We start from the raw sequence: 19,027 nt of genomic DNA on the forward strand, positions 1-19,027 counted from the left end.
GCTAATGCTAGAGATCCACCAGTTTGTCTTAATAGAAGAATGCAAGTGGTAATCTCCATCCCAGAACAGGCTTGGGGCTGTGTCTGCCAGTAGGGGGAGTAATGCTGGAGCCGAATTTAAACACATCATCAGAGTGCCTTCTACAGTACCTCTTCTGCCAGCTGCATAGGTTACATGCGCTATCTGCATAGTTCCTCAGCGGAAACCGGCACCCACACTCTCCTGGTGTGTAGTAGACATGTCCGCCTTTTGAGCCAGAAGGGAAGCTTGTCCCTGGGCCAAACTGGTAGGAGCCATGCTGAGCTGGTCTTGGAGGTAGACGCCCTTTGCAAATCTTGCACCATACAAATGGCTCCTGCTCTTGGTTTTCCTGGCATGGGATGGTAGGTATTTGAGTTCCTCCCAGGGGTTTTGTAATACCCCCACATCTGACACGTTGCACTCACAGACTTGACTGGCATCTCAAGGCACCGCACAATAACAGAAGATAATTAAACTAATTACCAAGCTCATTGAAACCAATTAAAAAGGGCTCCGGGAGAATATCAAGTCTTTTAACGGGCACCAGCTGAATGTTGCAAACCTGGGAGTACCCAAACATCAGGATGCAGACAACAAAGGCTCCAGCACCTGCTGTGTTAGAGGTGGGAGAGGGGGGTGACCATGGGAGTTGTGCTTCCAGGTGGGTCCCCCTGGTGAGTAAGTTGCTGATTCCATTCCCAAGGCATAATGGAAAAATCCAGTTTATTATGGAGACAAATTGCCCCATGAGCCTTTCATAACATGGAACTCCATTGGCTTGGCAGCCTTATTGAGAGCCAGCTGCCTCCTTCCAGCCTTCCCGCTAACAGCCTGGTGAACCCAAATACTGCCTTCATCCTGCGACTCTCTTTCCTCTAGAGCTTGAGCCTTTCTTCCTCCTCAGGAGGAAGCAAATCCCATGATATGTGCAGTCCCCCCAGTGCCAGAAGGTGACTAGACACGTTGTCCATCGGTAGGTACAACTCAGGGGCCACCTTATGGAGGAAACAGACACAACCTGTGAATCTAGACACTGCAGAGGAGGGGTTTGTGGGATCAGCGTTCCCAGGACTTTTCTCCAGAATTATAAGATCCAGATTATTCCAACAGGGCTGCCGGGAAGAGGACCAGAGTTGAGGGAACTAGGCTTATTTATTCTGCAGAAGAGAAGAGTGAGGGAGGATTTGATAGCAGCCTTCAACTACCTGAAGGGGGATTCCAAAGAGGATGGATCTAGACTGTTCTCAGATGACAGAGCAAGGAGTAATGGTCTCAAGTTGCAGTGGGGGAGGTCTAGGTTGGATATTAGGAAAAACGTTTTCACTAGGAGGGTGGTGAAGCACTGGAATGGGTTACCTAGAGAGGTGGTGAAATCTCCATCCTTAGAAGTTTTTAGGGCCTGGCTTGACAAAGCCCTGGCTGGGATGCTTTAGTTGGGGTTGGTCCTGCTTTGAGCAGGGGTTTGGACTAGATGATCTCCTGAGGTCTCTTCCAACCCTGATATTCTATGATTCTATGATCCAGGATCTATGAGTGAGGGCATTGGAAATCTTCTCTGGGACGTATCTGCACTTATAGTCTTGTTACTGGTGTTTAGGAGAATCTCTTCTATGTCCCATCATGAGAGATGGGGAGGGATCTTACCATACAGCATGGCAGAAGTTCAACCCAGGATAGTCTCTGCAGAGACCATCACCCCAGCAGGGAGAGTGCACCCACATCACCTTTTCTCCTGCTTTGGCTGGAAGTTGCCTATGTCACTTGTTTTGCTTGTGCAGACACAACAAAACGAGACAGCGTGTTTTAAGGGAAAGCCAAAAAAGGCCTCAATTATCTGTGGGCTCTGATTATACCACTGGGAGGAAAACAGGCTGGAGAGGGCAGGAATCTCTCCTCTTGCTGCTAGAAATGAGCCTGAAATAGCAGAGCATCTCCTAAGCGTGCTTGAAGTTTCCGTGCACCAGTATTATCCTTATTATGGAATTTGTGTCCATGAAGTCATCTACCAAAAAACCTTCCCTCTGCTAACGTGACCTGGATGTGCTATGCCCGGGTGTGAGGGTGTCTAAATTGGCTCTGCTCTTCCAAACTGGTCAGCTGGAGACCGCCTGGCACAACCAACTGGCCTTGGGGATTTGTAGTCCCTTTACCTTACGCAACTCGTCTGAGTTTCCGTAGCAAAGCCCTAGATGGCAACTAGTGCAGTTTAACAGGTGGAGGAGTCTGTTTCTTCCCTCATTCTCTCAGGAGGAGCAGATGGAGTTTAATTTTTCGTGCAGCGGCAGCGAGCTGAGAATAGCAGCTCTTCAAATTGGCACCAAGGCAGTGGAGAGGCACAACAAGAAACACACAGAAATGCCCCCTACCAGCCGGGATGCTGGAATGCAGAACTGGGTCTTGAGATGCAGAACAAGCACAACTGCACACCGGGTAAATTCAGAGCTGGTGTAAGCGGCTGCAACTCTGGTCTCATGCCACATCTGAATCTGATCTGGGATTACTGATTTCGTTCCATCCCGTGACTGGCCCTCTGCTATGACCAATTTGTCAGGGTCCAATCCTGCCAGACGCTGAGCTCCCTCTGCTCCCAGTGACTCAGCCCAATGCAGATGGAGTGCTTTAATACAGAAGGATAAAAAATGTAAGAGCCCAGGGAAGGCCAACGCCCCTTGTTGCTGGGATCAGGGTAAATTGGTGGGATATTTCCTCTTCCATTTAGCCAGACAGAAATATGAGGGTTGGATGCAGCCGATCCCTCTGCTGGAGTGGAAGATCAGGATCTGGCAGTGAGCCCTGTCTCTTGCTGTTGCCACAGGGGAAATTTAGGTCAGGCTGTAAACGCCCTTGCACTGCTGGAGCAGGGAGATCAGGTGTATGAACTGCTGAGTCAACACAGGGCCATGCAGCCCCAGAAGCAGTCACTTGTGCTGCTTGGAACTGGAAGTTCTGCAGCCCAAATTCTCATGTTTTTTCACAGCAACAAATTATTATTTGTATTACAATAGTGCCCAGAGGCCCACCTGAGATCAAAGCCCCACAGTGCGAGGGACGGTTCAAACGCAAAGCACAAGACAGCTCCTGCCTCAAAGAGCTCCCCGACGATACAGGGAAGACAAAGGGTGGGAGGAGAGGTATTATTATCCCCATTTTACAGAGGGAGAAGCTGAGGTTTTCAAAGGGATTTGGCTGGCCAGTTCCCATTAAAATTAATGGGAACTGGCCTGTTCAAATCCCCTTAGGCAGCTTTGAAAATCTCAGCCAGTGAGATTAAGTGACTGGTCCAAGGTCACACAGAAAGTCTGTGGCCGTGAGCTGAGAAATGAACTGAGCCCTCCTGAATCCCAGTACAGTGCATTCATTACAAGACTGTCTTTCAGCTGTGACTCCTTTCAGCTGTCAGACAAACAAACCCCCAGCAAGGAGACAGGGTAGTGACTGGCGCCAGGTTTTGGCAGAGCTTTTAGATCTGATAGCCTGTGTTTAACTGTGTACACTTAAGTGTCATTAACAAGTAAAACCTATTTCTGATAAAACTTCTTATCTGAGAAATTACACAAAATGGAAGAATTCATTGAGTAAAAGGGGGAACAAATAAACCCACCGCCACATCTCTTCTCATAAGTACAAATCATCTGTATCCACTCTTCTCCTGGGAATACGCTGCTTTTCAAATCTATCGCAATTTTCCCTGCATGACAGAAATCAGAAAAACTGTTCTTAACATACAGGGGAGGGAACGTCGCGGGAACCTGGCACGTGTCGCAGCCTAATGCAAGAGAGAAATTAAGAGAGATAAATATCCCTAGACATTTCACTCCCCACAAACAAACTCAGAGAGAGTTTCAAATATCGTGAGATCGTTTAATTGCTTTTTCAATTTTTTTAAATAATAAGAGCTGGATCTCACTTGTGCCTTGAATGGAGAAAGAGAGTATTATGAGCTGGAAGCAGCAGTTAGGAAAGTGAATTGGTGTTAAAATTTGAATCCCCTTGTTTTAGAACCCACACCTGAAAAAAATGGAAGCACGCAAGGTTTAGGGTTAGGGACTGTCTTGTGACTGGATGTGATTCAGAAGATCTGGTTTCAATTCCCTACTCTGACACAGACTTCCTGTGTGACCTTAGAGTAATCACTTAATCTCTCTGTTCCTAATCTGTAAAACTGATAATATTTCCTTGGTCAGTCTTATTCATACTGTATGCTCTTCAGGACAGGGACTGTCACTTAATATATATCTGTACAGTGCCTAGAACAAAGAGGAATTTGGTCTTAGATGATTCTCTTATGATGTTATTCTATCATAATACAAATAACATAATTCACGGCCATACGTGTCTGTAGGACTGGGGTGCTGGTTCACTAATCTAGATGCTGATTCTGCAAGTATTTAAGCATTTCGGCAACTCTACTCATGTAAGAAAAGTTGCACATAATTGTAAGTATTTGCAGGACTGGGGCCCTAAAGAATGCAGTTATAAAGCAAGGCACAAAGCAAGCCATGGTGCAGTGGCATCATTCCACAAAGCCAGCGACTTTGCAAATCAAAATAAGAAGGGGAAAAGCAAGTAGGAGGAAATTATAGTTTCGGAGTTATTTTCAGAAAGGAAACTGAAATAAAAAAAGTCCCTAGTTTCAGTACAAAACATGGAAAATTGAGGAAAATAACTTCCAGCATGTTTTTTTGTGGGGTGGGGGGAGGGAGATCAGGGGAGATTTTCTCTGCTCTTTTCCTGGGACTTAAAAAAAAAAAGAAGACTCTTAAAATTGCAAAGGTGTGTGTGTGTGTGTGTGTGTGTGTGTGTGTGTGAAGCCCTAAGCATTTTCAAGCCCCATTTGCCACAGCAAGTTTAGTCAATTCCATTCTCTTGCCACTCCTAGGAGTGGTTGTGTTTGAGGCAATCTGGGTGTACATGAACCCTGGGGAAGTTTAGAGCTGCTGTTGTGGGCATGGGAATAAGGTGTGTGAAAGGGAGAGAGGGGCATGCCTGTGGTGGGAAGGGGATTCATGTGCATATAGGGGGGTGCTGTGCGTGCAGGGTTGATGATGCAGAGAGTGACTGAACATCAGGAGAATGTTGCAGAGAACATGCCCATGTGCGTGAGGAGTGGGGAATGGAGTGTACGGTGGTGGGGAAAGTGTGTGTGTGATGGCTGCATGGAGAGGGCACTTGTGTAACTCCAATGTGTGATGGTGGGGCGGAAAGGAAGAGATTATTGACTGACTACCTATGCCGCTACACCAGTGGTTCTCAGCCTATTTACCATTGTGGGCCGCATTCAATACTACCTGTATGGCCCTGAGGATGTCACATGGGCCACAGGTCTGTGCTGACTGGGCCACAAGCCGCCTGCAGGTCGCAGGTTGAGAACCACTGCACTACACAGTCCCTTATTGTCTTTCCTTCCCATTTGGTGTTGGTTTGAGCAAGTTATAAGCACCTGTGAGTTGGAGGGGTTAGGGAACTGCAATGGAAGGGACGCCTGGGATTTGAGAGCCATGGAAAATGTGTCTGTGGGGCAAGAGGGTGGATGAATGAAGTGGCTGGCAGCGGGGAGAAGGGCAATACTGAGAGAGAATAGAAGGGAAGATTCAATGAGCCAGCAGCTTGGCCAGTTGAACTGTCTACAACTACGCGAAGGGCATAAGCACCAAGAAGGAACGGGAGTGGTTCCGCATGGGATGAGGGGTATAACTGAGAGCAAAGCTGTGTTAAGTCAAGGCAAACTTAGGCAGGATGATCGGAGAAATTCCCTAGCAGCAAGTTCTGAGACTGCACCATTGATTCTGCGGGCACAGCTTCCCTGGGGAGCTTCGGGTACCGCAGTGCTCGAAGGGCTTAGCTGAGAGTGAGCAGCTGGAATGGAGAAAGAACGCGCATGGAAGAGAAAAGCAGAGTGGCAACTGCAGGGCAAGTGGAGCAATTGAAAGTGGGTGAGGCGCCCGTCACTCGGATCAGTATCAATCCAGTGTACGGATCAAGGACCTGGAAGAAGAAAGGAGCAGGCCCAGATAGATGATAACATTTACCTAAGGCACAAACCTGAGGGAGGAGACAAACACAAAGGAAGGGGATATGCAACTCCGATGGGCCTGGAGAGATGTGGAACAGGCCAGAGACAAGTGTAATTTAGCCCATGCGGAGAGAGATATAAGGTGTGGCAGGGAGCAGCTCCATTGATAGTCATGCTCTAAAACCCCCTGAGCAGCAGAAGAGTCTGGGCAAGAGGAGGAGAAAAAGGGGCATAAGCCCCTGAGAAAGAAAGATGTAGAGGCTAATGGAACCAGAAGCAATACACAGCACTGGAGACGGCTGAAGTAAATACCACGTCAGAAATACTCAGTCGTTTTAATCTCTAATTACAACATGAGTGGATGAAGGGGACACGGGAGATATAATACATCTAGACTTGGGGAAATGATTTGATATGGTGCCTCGTGAACTCTTACTTGAGAAGCTAATTCAAATTGGCTTGGATGTGTGAGCGCTGTCACATGGATCGAAAACTAGCTGAAGGATTGGCGACGAAGGGTAATGCACCATGGCACTGTGCAGTGGGGAGGTGTCCGGCACAGAGCTGCAGGGATCAGCGCTAGGGCTGGCTTTATTTATTAACAATCTGGATGTGCAGGTAAACAGCACGGTAATTACATTTGCAGATGATACTAAACTGGGAGGTGTTACAAACACCAGTGAGGACAAAGGATTAACATAAAAGGATCTAGGGAGGTTAGAAACACAGGCAGGAAATGAACATAGATTGATCTTGGGCAAATGCATCTAGGGAGAAGAGATCCCGAAGCACAGATATTCACTGCATAGGTGACATTTAGAAAGCAGGAATGGCCAAAAAAATACAGCTAGAGGTGAGAGCAGATAGCAAATGAGATGGAAGCTTGCAATAAGACATGGCAGCAAAGTAAAAAACAAACAAACAATGCCATTTTGGATTGCCGATGGAGATGCATCAGAGCAGCTCCAGGAGGCAGGGGATGAGGGAAGGGAGAGCTCTTCTAAAAAGAGCCTCCACTTCTCTCCCTGGCTTGGGTGAACAGGGTTCCCCACAGCTCCCCCTCTTCCTTGGCTGGTGTGATGCAAGCTCCTTCTTTTGTTTCAATCAACTGCTCCTTCTCTGCCTGACACCTTCTGTTTTGGGCTCATTGGTAGAAGGAAATTCTGAGCAAACTAGGTGGAGAGCAAAGAAGAGATGGGGAAGCGACTGAGCAGAGTGAGGGGGCTGATGTAGGAGGAAAGCTATCGAGCTTGATCTTGTGAGGGGCCCTGAACTGCTTTTGGACTTCAGTGAGAATTTGGGGCATTCATCATCCTTCTGTAATCAGGCCTGACTGCTGAGCACCTCTGGCAAATTGGACCCTGAATATGAGCAACTTGGCCAGACAATGACCAGTGGTGAGACACCCAGCCATTGGCAAGTGCCTGAAGGGAATAACCAACAAAGGAGAGGAATGTAGGATAGTCCAAGGGTTAATATCTAGGGGCTACAGGATGTTTAGCAGAGGAACACTTAGGTTGAATATTGGGAGCTGGGATGTCTATTAGCTTATGGAAGAGCCTCGTGAAAGATCATGGAGAAGCCCACAGTTTAGGTTATTTAAAACTTGATCGGACCTAGCACCGACAAACAACACTGTGTGGAAGTTCCTGCATTGCCCCTCCACTCCCCTGTCTCTGGCAGGGAGGAAAGACAGCCTTGTGTCTAAGGCACTGAACTAAGGATGCAGGAGATCAGGGTTCATTCCCAGCTCTCCCCCATGTGAGCTTGGACAAATTGCTCCTCTTCTGTGTGCCTCCGTTCCCCTCCCCAACATGGGAATAAGGACACTTCTCCAATTTGCAGGGGTGCACTGTGTGGATAAATACCTGGAAGATGCTCCAGCACTGTGGTGATGGAGATCAGATTTGTCACTAGCAGTGGGGGCAAGAGTGATGACTGGGGGGAAGGGCAGGATAAACTCTGAAGCAAAAAGCAGGGAAAACACAACCAAAAAGATGGAACGAGAAGGCATTTGAACAGAGATGGGGCCGGCTGCAAGGGAAAGCCAAGCATGGATGGAATTTAAGCTGCTTCCTCTACACAGAGAGCTCTTGCTATAAGGAATAGACTGTCAGGGGCAGTAATAGGAATGACTCCTATAAATCATTTAAAGAAGGAGTTAGAGATGTGAGTCGTCAGTCTCCTGTGGGCCTGTCCACCACCAGCAATCGATAGCACAGACCTTGCATGGAGCTCAACCCACACACAACTGCTGATATTAACGAAACATAACAGCTCCCTTTTGGAGTCCCCCAGCCCATGGCCCCTGCCTGCATCAGCAATAGCAGGGCTCCCCTTCCGAGAGGGCACAGATTGGTTAGACTAGGAGACCTTTAAAAAGGCCCGGCAGATTTCAGGAGCAATTTCCCTTGTCAAATTAAAATGGCCCTTCTTTCAACTGTCTGCAAAGGAGGCGTATATAAGGACTGAACATTATAATCTACCCAAACAGCTTCCACAGGCACGACTCCTACTCTCCTCTAGAAATGTTTGCGCTGAAATCTGGGGCAAGAAATTGCCACACTGTGTAAGGAAAAATTGGTTCCACACAAACAACTGACTTCAAGGAGAGGGGAGTCCAATGACGGGACCAAATGTCAGCCAGACCCTCTTGAGAAGATGCAGTGTTATGCCATGTGGGGCGAGTGGAGGCGGAGGAGAGTGGTCAAACAGCTCGAGCAGTTATGGGGAGTCAGGGTTCCTGGGTTCTATTCCCCAGCTGTAGGAAGGGAGCTGGGTTTAGTGATTACAGCAATGGGCTGGGAGCTAGGACTCCTGGGCTGTTGTCCTGAGCTCACTGTGACCTTGGGGAAGCGGTTTCTGTTCCCTGTGCCTCAGTTGGGAAATGAAACCTACTTCGTAGGGGGCTGTTGGGCTTAATTAAATGTTTGTCAAGTCTTTTAAGAGCCTGGGCTGGGAGGTGCCAGACAAGGGTGAAGTGATGTTATTACTGCAAAGGCTAAACATCAGCCAGTGAGCTTATTCATAAAATTAAAGGGCACTGTTAAAAAGAGAGAGAGAGAGACCAGATCTATTCCAGATAAACTGGGGTGTGACTGGCAACAGCACACGTATGCCAGAAAGTCCAGAAGGGGTCCGGAAAGCATTGTGCTCCCTGAGCAACCATCAGCCTTCCTGCAGGGTGCTGCACTCCCATTGACATCGGGAGAACGCAGGTGCTCAACACCTTGCAGGTTCAGCCTGCAAATACTCAAATACCTACATCACGGGGGAGAGCAGAAGTAACTGACCTGCCTTATGTGAGGGCCCAATCCAGCTCTCACCGAAGTCAATGGGAGGTTTGTTGTGGACTTCGGTGAGATCAGGATTGGGCCTGAAGAACCGCAGGTCCCTTGCTTGGAGCAATAAACATCTTGGCTAGAAACATCCAGCAGTCCCAGTCCCAAACGGCAGTGACACACTATGGGAATGTCCTCACTGCGGCGTTAACCGAGGCTGTTACTTGGGTGTTGTCCCTAACCCTCCTCCCATCCACACACAAAACTCTCTCTCCTGAGAAAACTGGTGCTTTCCACACAGCCTAACTGGCCCGACAGGGGGCTGGGTTAAAGCTTGGGTTCTGCTTTCACCTGGGCTGGTAACCTGCCCACTTGGCAGTGAGGATACAGGCTAAATCCCTCAAGTGCTGATTGTCCTCCAATGCCTTCCTACAATTCTGCCCATGTGCCCAGAAGGACAGACCATTTATCCCATAATTCATTGTGAAAAAGAGTGTCTCAACTGACTGCAGCACAAAAAACCATGGGCTGTGCCCCAGGAGAAGTCCTTGTGACACACATGGGGGAAGTACAGCTCCAGTGAGGACATGGGAACTCAGATGAAACCAGGTGCCGATCACCCAAACTAACTCTGCAGCGCAGACATACCCGATAGGCCCTGCTCGCTTGGACTACTTCCACAACAAAAGGCAACCTCCCCACTCCTACTCCAGTTCCACCCTAAAAGGATTATTTTGGTAGGAAACTCTTCTGAAACAACCATGAAGGATTCCCTGCTGCGGCAGAGGGACTACAAGATGGCATCTTTAGCTACCACCACACCCCTCTCTCTTGTCAGGCCTGACAAGAGGCATCCCATGCCACAGACCCAAATTTACCTTGATCCCCAACAAACCTGTTCTGGTCTCACCATTTTTTAAGTGCAAACTGTTGACAGTGACAGAAATACAGACCAGAAGAAGAACGCTGCAGAGCGCAAAAGCTTGTCTCTTTCACCCACAGAAGTTGGTCCAATGAAAGATATTCCTCACCCACCTTGTCTCTCTCAGAAATACAAAGGACAGTTCATCGTAAATATTACAGACAAGATGCAGAGTTGGCGGTCTGAGATTCCTGCTCTATTTGTGGCTGTTGTAGGCCTCCTTTCAGGGTCTGCATCACATACTGGAAAGATCAGTGTCACCCACTTTGGGACAAGGGAAGGTTACACATTTACAATGACTGTGCTGACAGCAGCAGGAGACCATTATCCTGTCACAATGCTCTGTTTCACTGACATTTGGTCATCACAAAGAGACCAGTTTATTTCACATCTGGGCACAGGGGAAAATTCTTCTCCTAGCTTTGCAAATTCACTGTTATTATTAGTGTCTCACTGTAGCTACCTGGATCTCAAGCTGAGAAGGGGGGGGGCCTCTAACCTCCAAGAGAAATCTCCAGATGAAACCCATCAATACCCAGGTGTGTTCTGAATTGTACAATCCAAAAGGGCCAAGAAATTACACACAGAAATAGGCAACAAGAGACTACCTTATTTTTATATAGCGGCTTCCATCCCAAAACACTCTACGAACCATAGCCTCAGAGAAAACACACCACCAGCCATTGTAAGGCAGCCACCAGCCCTGGACAACCTGCCCACGGCAAACGTCACAACAGTATTGGGGACGGTGAGGGGAACTGCTTACTAAAAACATCGGCACAAGCCCTTAATCTTATGGAAGGAATCATGGGATCGCTAACGTCCAGGCACTGCAGATAGAATGTCAGCTGTTGCGGTCTCATGTCAGTGACCCACATGCCCTAATCAGCACACAGAAATCAAACTTACCTCCGGGGGAAGGGGAAAAGTTGGGCGGACCCTGCTAGGATTTGAACCTGTGGTTCTGGAGAGTCTAGGTATTTCAAAGCTGATACTTAAACCAATCCCTTCCAGCTTGCAAGACTGGGCCAAATTTACCCGATTTCACATCACTGGAGTCACACCATGGATAATTTGCCCCACTGGGTCTACTGGAATGTAAGGACCATATAAGGAAAAAATATCAGTGAAATTACAGTAATTAAAACTGCATTGACCTGGCAGTAGCAGTTAATTACTTCAGAACTTGTCCCCAGACAAAATCTGAAGTACATGAGATTTGCCAAAACTGCTTCAGCTACTTCCCCTTCGCCCCAGTAGCCTGCGTGAGTCTAGGTTCTTAAAGCAGAAGAGAGTAAGGAGAAGAGTATAAGGGGAGGGCAGGTTAGAGAGGAGGATGTACACCAAGCAGAGAAAAGAAACTCTTCCTTTGCTGGGTTTGTATGATTGAAGATGTTGTAACCCAAGAGAGAATTATTCCTTGGAGGAATATAATGTTAAGGGGGATCCAACTGCTCTAACGCTGCCCAAACAGACCCACCCTGCCACCATGCGAGGGCTCATTCTGGCCCTGGTTCAACAAGGTACTTAAGAACATGCCTGACTTCAAGCACGCATGTAGTCCCACTGAAGTCCAGGGTAGGCATGTGCTTCCTTGCTGAACCATGGCCTACCACCGTTATATGCCCTTTGTTCCTATGGAAGAAAAGAGGAGCAGGGGCTGAACAAACAGGCCTTATGATCTGGAGGGGTGTGCATTTGTGGGTATCGCAAAAACCTGAGCAAGTGCCAGTCCTATTCCCAGCAGCTTCCTCGAGTGAGTAGTCACAGCTACTCCCACCTGCAAACAAGATGAGCTATTGCTTAACAGAATACTCCTCTAGCTCTTCTCCAGTCCTTTCCATCAAAGCACTTTCTAAACGGTAACGAATTAAGCTTCACAATCCTCCAGGACTCACTGTGCACCTGAATTTGGGGTGTAAAGAGGAACATGTCCATTCAAACTATCTCAGTTTCTTATCATATTTAATCTCCCATTGGAGGCTTTTTCTTTCCTGCAGTTACTACAGCAGTTTCTAAAACCCTTGCATTATTTCTAGCCCATGTACTTCATCTCAGATGACCTATCAGAATGGAACAGATCTCCTGTTTTCTATACCTGCAGTGATTTGGCTTGGGGAAGGAGGTAGAGTATTAACAGCTCAGCTGAACCCACCAGACCCCGTTTCACCCTCCATTATCCAGTAGATACAACAGAGCCTTGCAACTTACAATTAAGAGTGTCTGTAAAATGGTGACAGCATCAGTCAATAACAAATTCAAGACTGGACAGAGCCCTGAAGAAGATATTGTGCAGAACAGCCCACCCTCCAAATGCTGATACTGGATTGGGGCTTGCTGCAAAGACTACTTCAGGGCGATGCGCCCATTGATGTCACTGGATTTTGGATCGGGCCCTTCAATTCTTAACAGGTTTCTTCCATTTCTAATTTCTGTGATACACTGGGAAATGGAAATGGGAGGATTATGAGGAGCAATAAGACGTAATGTGGCCAGTCCTTGTTACCCTAAATTCTGACCACTTAGCCCTGTAAACAGAACCTGAAGGAGATGGGATTGGTAAAAGGATGGGTTATTTTTAAAAAATCATATCAGAATCACTAGAAAATGTACAAACAGATTCCAGATCTGATCTATAGAGATGCACAATGCCTAACATCCTACATGTTTCAAGCAAGCCATTTTTAACATTTTCTTTACATATTAGAGATTTTTCAGAATATATATATATATATTTCAGAATATATATATATTTTTAAAGAAAGATCAAATAAAGATATTTACTACAGGATTTGATTGTCAGCAAACACAATATATTTACTGCATTAGCATTTGCTCACAGTGCAAATGGTACAACAATACATCAGTTCAATATTTCTGATTTTTTTTCTTAAAAATGCTGTATGCATTAACTATCATATTTGCATTACAACGTGACAAATGAGCAAATGAAATGTGTGTGAAAATTATCACCTTTTCACAATATCAAGCATAATTTTTTTAACCTTAGTATAAGGTACTATAAATCCAAGAAATAAAAACATCCACAAAATATATTACATCTGGTAGGTCTTTTTTTTTTCTCTAAGTACTCAACTTTATACAAAAGACTTTCAAAAATATCATTCCCTTAGGTTTGCATGTTTAAACCTGATTTTTGTGTGTGTTCCTTTCAGTTCACATAAACTAGATTGCGTTTTCTCTCTTCTCCTTTATGTTGTATGGTTTTTGTTTTGTTTTGTTTTTTAGAAAAAAAAAATCACATGCAGACATCAAACCTGAATAGCACAACCTTTTGGCAACAAATATTTTTTTAAATAATAATTATTTTTGTTTAGTTTAGCTTAAATGTCTGAGCACAGTTTTATTAAAACAAAAGAAGAAAAAATCAGAGCAGTCATGCAGTGACATGCACATACCAGAAGGAGAAAGGAAAAAAAATAATATAGAGGGATAACTGATTTCTCCTCCCTGTGTTTTTTTAAGTGACCAATTAAAATAAAAATATATCACATTATAAAAAGTATTCAGCAAAATACTGTTTTCTGCATTTCTGTAAAGAATTTCCCTTCTGCTGAAAAAAAATGATCAATCAGTATCTTCCCTCCCACCCTCCCCAACATTATATTGTCAACCCAGATTAAGCTAGGAGTACCTGGAAATTCATCACCCACTTCCCTTTTAGTTTCTTTTTAAAGATCTAGATAGCTAGTCCATTTAAATCCACCACAGAAAAATGGTGCTTTGGAAAAAAATAAAGGGTGAAAAGATGCATAAAGTGACTTTAAATCAGACATCCTGTAAACTCAATTACTTCCCCCCTCCCTCCCTCACCCCAACAGTATACTAGCCACAGGGGAAAAAGATTGAATAGGTAACAACAGTACATTCAGTCAGATCTTTGATGAAAGCTGCTAAGCAGCTCCATTTTCCCCATCTTTCGTAGGGTTCAATTGAGCAAGTACATTCAGAGCTGCTTACTGAGGACAACTGGGAGGTGGATCTGGGTGTGATAAAAGAGGATTTTAGTTGAATACAAATCCCCCATCTTCCCTTTGGAGGAAAGTTTGGAGTAAAATTTTACTCCTCACAGTTATTTTCTCTTCTCCAAAAATAAAACATTAAAGCTGTAAATACTTATATACCTTTATATATGGTTGGTACTGTACTAGAAAGCCAATAGTGACATTAACAAATACATACTGTATATATTTTTTATTATATTTTAATTCAGAACTGCTGTAGAGATGGTAACAAGAACAGAAATGGCAACAACCTCTTCTCATCCAGATGAAAGGGAGAAAGATGTTTCTCCCCCTCTTCCCAAGGGTTTTCATACTAAATGTGACATGAACTAAAACACCAAGTGGAGTGAAATGGTGTAATTTAGGGGGATTGCCTCTTTCTTTCTTCCTTCCAGAAGGGAGGATACTTTGGGTGGAAGAGGTGAGGGGGAAGGAGACAGAGGATGAACCTGTAAAGGAAATCGGTTTAAAAAATAAACCCATGAAGATAAATCTGGAGCAGCCAAGAGCTGATCCCAAGCCATATCCCTTCTCCAGCACATCAGAGGAAGTGCCTCGAAGACAAGTAGTGAAGAGACCAGGAAAACATAAAGGAAGCGGCTCCAAGAGGAGGGGGGCAGGAGACCAGAAGCAGCAGCAGCAGCAGCATCCTAGGCATTTCTGTAAGAAACATTTAGATCAGATGGAAGGCCACCCATTCCAATGATACCCAAGGTCCCCACTATGTCCAAGAGGTGGCTTGGTTCTCTCCATTGTCCAGAGTCCTTTGGGGGTGGTTTGACGCCGAAGCAGCCCAGTTCAGCTCAGAGTCACATACACACACAGGGACGCACAGTCTCAACGGGCAGCAAGCACTGCGCTTTGGTGCTCCCCCCACCACCTCCAATGAGTAGTGAGGGGGGGAGGAAGGGGGCGCGCATATTCGGAGCGGGGAGCTTCCCCGACACCGTCACCACCACCCTCGCTCGCACCGCATGCCTTTCCACAGCTGGCACATCACAGCCCTGCAACCCCTCACCCGCTCCCCACTACGCTCCGCTGGGAGAAGTGGGGGGCTCCCCCGCCCCTCCCGCAGCCGATTCGGATCAAGACGATCCGATTGAAAGCGAAGTCCCCACTAAGCGGGGACGGGAGGGGAGGTGCGCGCACTGCCAACTGTTCCTTGGTGAGGGATCCCCATGTTTGCGCTTTTGCTAAAGGCAGCAATTGGGAGGCACTGGGACCAGGGATCGGGGCGGGAGCCTCATGCGCAGGTGGTGACCACCGGGGCCAAGGACACTGGCGGGGAGGAGGAGGAGGAAGAGGAGCCCTTCTCGGCCTTCTTCTCCTTCTGCTTCAGGTGGATCTTGGCGTGTCTCTTGCGCTCGTCGCTGCGCGCAAACTTGCGCCCGCAGAACTCGCAGGCGAAGGGCTTCTCGCCCGTGTGGGTGCGGATGTGGGTGGTAAGGTGGTCGCTGCGGCTGAAGCTCCTCATGCAGATGCGGCACTGGAAGGGCTTGTGGCCCGTGTGGATCCTCAGGTGCCTCGTGAGCTCGTCGGATCTGGAGAAGCGCCGGTCGCAGCCCTCGGCCGGGCACGCGTGGGGTCGCTCGTGGAGCGGAGTTTTGCTGGGCCGGTTGGGGTACTTCCTGGGCCGGATGGGCTTGAGGGTGAGGGGCTGCTGCTGGAGGCTGCCGAAGCTGGGGTGGATCTGTTTGTCCTTGAAGGCTTTGATGGTCTCCAGCGGGGTGATGGGGGGAGGGTTGACCCGAATGGGATCCAAACTCTGGAAGGGTTTGTGTTCAGTGAGTGTGCCCATCTCGTTGGGGTGGTGATAGAGGTTATAGTCTGGGATCATGGGGAAGAGGTTACTGTCCAAGGCTGGCTTGGCTGCTTGGTAATCCTGGGGGGAATAGGTGAGCCCTGGGTTGCTTTGGGGGTCGTGAAAGGACACTGGCTCCGGGTAGAGGTCACTGCAGGTGGAATAGGGGGGCAGCGCAGGGTACATCTGGTCCACCTCTCCCTGGTTCTGCACCATGCTGGCTGTAGAGGTCTGGGTGCTGGTGATGGCACTGGAGGAAGGGGGCACCCCCAGAATCCCAGCGCTCATGAGGCTGATAATATTATCCTGACACCAGTTGGACGGGGAATCGAAAGCAAATTTCCCCAGGTAGGTAACAGTCTTGTTGCCAGGGGTGGGTTGGAAAGAACCCGAATAGGACGACAGCTCTTGGTTGGTCTTTTCGTTCGCTAATCCAATATCCATAACATTCTCTGCAAAAAGGAAAGAGAAGGGGGATGAGTAACGCAGCGTCAGAGAGTGGTGCAGGCAAAAATGTTGGGGCCCTAGATAAAACAGGAGGAGGGAAAACGGGACGGGGTCTAAGATCTGGGACACCCAGAGAGGTGGGATGGGGCGAGAAATACCCAGGTGAGGGACTTTTACCTAGAACTGCGGCTCAATCCCAAACCACTGCCCAGGTAACAAGCAGGAAAATGAAACAGAAGCTTGGCTGAGATCTATATTATATACATCTATGGGTACTTTCACCCACAGCCATGTGTATCCATACGTGGGTAGTGACACACACACAGCCACAAATACACACACCTGTGCTCACACATACACACTGATACACAAATACATACCCATAGGTGTTCACACACACGCAGTTATAGACAGCTGGGACAATCTACATATAGACTGCATATACATCTCCACAAAGACAGCTCTAGAGGTGACAACTACACACACAGACGGACTAGAGAGACACGCATTGTGTTGTCTCGTATGGCTATAGCCCAGTAAAGCCCTCGAGGTGGGTCAGGAGGAAGCAGGTACCTGAAGTTACAGGTAGGCTCAGGCTGCCAAGAGCGAACTGGTCTCTCAGCTGGTGTCCAGATGCTTTGCCACCCCACAGGCAGAGCTGGGGACTCCAAGGGACCCGTGTCCGGCCACCAGCGCTTTACAAACTTGCCGTGTTTTCTGCGTTCAGCCCAGTTATGGAAGATACAAGGGAGTTTTAGAGCGAGCAGCGCAGCTGTGGAGTTGCAATCCTGCAACGGATTGAATTGGCAAAATACAAGAGCTTCCGCGGTTCGGATCGGGGCAGAGGTGTGCAGAGGGGACAGCAGAACCGGGTCGGCTCCCTGAGCGGGGATCGAGGTTCTAGAACCCCCCCTCCCTCCCCAGCCAAGAAATCAAGTTGGAAGAAACCAGAGCAGCAGCCGGGGCAACTTCAGCAGCACCCAAGTACTCCTGGCCCGGGTGAGGGGTGGGGTGCGGGGTGAGAGAGCGGAGCCATCGCTTCTCTGCCTTACAGGCTCACCTGTCTCCCCAAGGGTTTGCTCCATCTCCTCCTCCCCCGAAAGCTCCCTATTCCCACCACTCCCGCTGCATCCCCATGTTGGAAAATAGATTTCACACACCCACACCCTTATCGTTCTGACAACAATATTCATAAAAAAGTCTGTGCCGGATTATTTCTCCCCAGTGCCGGATTATTTCTCCCCAGTGCCTAAAGCAGCAATGGGCAGCAGACTCTGGACTAACCCCATGGAATAGATACTCAGCACAGATGTCGATATCTCTAGTTAGCTAGATACACACACAGAGGGAGAGACACCTAACACACACAGCGTCACATTGCATGTACACACGCACGTATAATATACACACTATCCCTGTCCAAGGGGAAGCATCCATGACTTTGAATAGCGCCTGGGGTGGCTGGAGATGGCCCCTTTAAGCCTGCACCTCAGGACCCGCTGCCCACCCTCCGACCCCCCGCGATTCTGCACCGGCACCATACCTGCCACCTCTCTGTCTGGCAGCTTCCACTCCCCACTACAGCCCCGAGAAGCGAAGGAAAGCCCTGCAGCAGCGGAGACAGCGAACGCATAGAAACACATAAAGAAGGGGACGTTGGATGGATGGGTGGGTGGGTGGGGGAAAGATTCCCAGCCCCATCGTCTCCTTTTCCTTCTAGGCTCCATCACACCCCACACACAACACGCGTCCTCCTCCTTTACCCCCACCCCCTCTCCTCCCCATATATCCCTTCCCCTTACCTGCAGCCATCTGGTTGTAGTGAGCCACTGACTCGCTGCTGCTGGAGAAGATATTCAGAGAGTTGGGGATCTCCTCTGGGTACAGATTGTCAGGCAACTGGTTCATCAAAGTGTTCATGGTCCCCGGCAGCTTCTCCACGAGTTTGCCTGTCATAGCACTGGAGGAGAAGCAGGTTCAGCGTGGCTCTGAGCTCAGCTCCCAATGAAACGGCATCCGATCCGAGTGGCAAATCCGTGCAAGGGAAATCATGCAAGAGAAAAGTTGGGGTGGGGGAGGGGGTTTTGAGGGGGGGTAGGCGGGGGAGTTGGGGGTGGTTTGCGGAGGCGGGGGAAAGGGATGGGGGTACAATCCTCAGTGGGTCCTTGGTGGTGTTTCCTCGAATGGGAGGGGGTGATCTGGCTTGCAGATCTGGTTGTAGAAGCCGGTGGGAGTATTTGATCCCTCCTCCCTCCTTGTCTCTGTCGTTCTGTCTCTGTCCCCCTCGCTTGCGAGCAGGTTCACTCACTGCTGCCCAAATGTGCTGGTAGGGAAATCCACAGCCTATTTATGTGAGGCACTGGAAAGCTCCGTGACGTAGCTGCCCATATATGGACAGACAAAGCCCAGCCGAGATGGCGACGTCACAATGGAAGCTCCTCACAATGGAAAACTAGAAAGCAGGAAGCAGCACCTCAGCCAATGCTGCTTTGCAACTGCGATGCAAAGCAAGGGACG

At 48.1% G+C, this 19,027-nt stretch overlaps 1 protein-coding gene across 3 annotated transcripts; it reads right to left on the reverse strand.

Moving 5' to 3' along the window:
* Nucleotides 1-13,028: 13,028 nt before the first annotated feature.
* On the reverse strand, nucleotides 13,029-18,593 carry EGR3 (early growth response 3). 3 transcript variants are annotated; one of them, XM_054018415.1, is made up of 3 exons: nucleotides 18,313-18,593; nucleotides 18,054-18,116; nucleotides 13,029-16,515 (listed from the first exon to the last, which is right to left on the reverse strand). In XM_054018415.1, the coding sequence occupies exons 1-3, from the start codon at nucleotides 18,464-18,466 to the stop codon at nucleotides 15,506-15,508; spliced, it is 1,227 nt and encodes a 408-aa protein (XP_053874390.1). In that variant the 5' UTR covers nucleotides 18,467-18,593; the 3' UTR covers nucleotides 13,029-15,505. The 3 variants fall into 3 exon arrangements, with proteins under 3 accessions (XP_053874390.1, XP_053874389.1, XP_053874388.1); XM_054018414.1 differs by lacking the exon at nucleotides 18,054-18,116 and adding an exon at nucleotides 17,084-17,227 and having other exon boundaries at nucleotides 18,313-18,380; XM_054018413.1 differs by lacking the exon at nucleotides 18,054-18,116.
* Between the last annotated feature and the right edge of the window lie 434 nt (nucleotides 18,594-19,027).

The sequence above is a fragment of the Malaclemys terrapin genome, chromosome 2 (genome assembly GCF_027887155.1).
Source record: "Malaclemys terrapin pileata isolate rMalTer1 chromosome 2, rMalTer1.hap1, whole genome shotgun sequence".
Taxonomy (NCBI): domain Eukaryota; kingdom Metazoa; phylum Chordata; order Testudines; family Emydidae; genus Malaclemys; species Malaclemys terrapin.

Coding starts and splice junctions, on each gene's coding strand:
- EGR3 (XM_054018415.1), bottom strand. CDS start 18,466: ATGACAGGCAAACTCGTGGAGAAGCTGCCGGGGACCATGAACACTTTG. Junction 18,117..18,312: donor CTACAACCAGATGGCTGCAG/GTAAGGGGAAGG, acceptor CCGCTGCTGCAG/GGCTTTCCTTCGCTTCTCGG. Junction 16,516..18,053: donor GCCAGACAGAGAGGTGGCAG/GTATGGTGCCGG, acceptor TCCTTTTTGCAG/AGAATGTTATGGATATTGGA.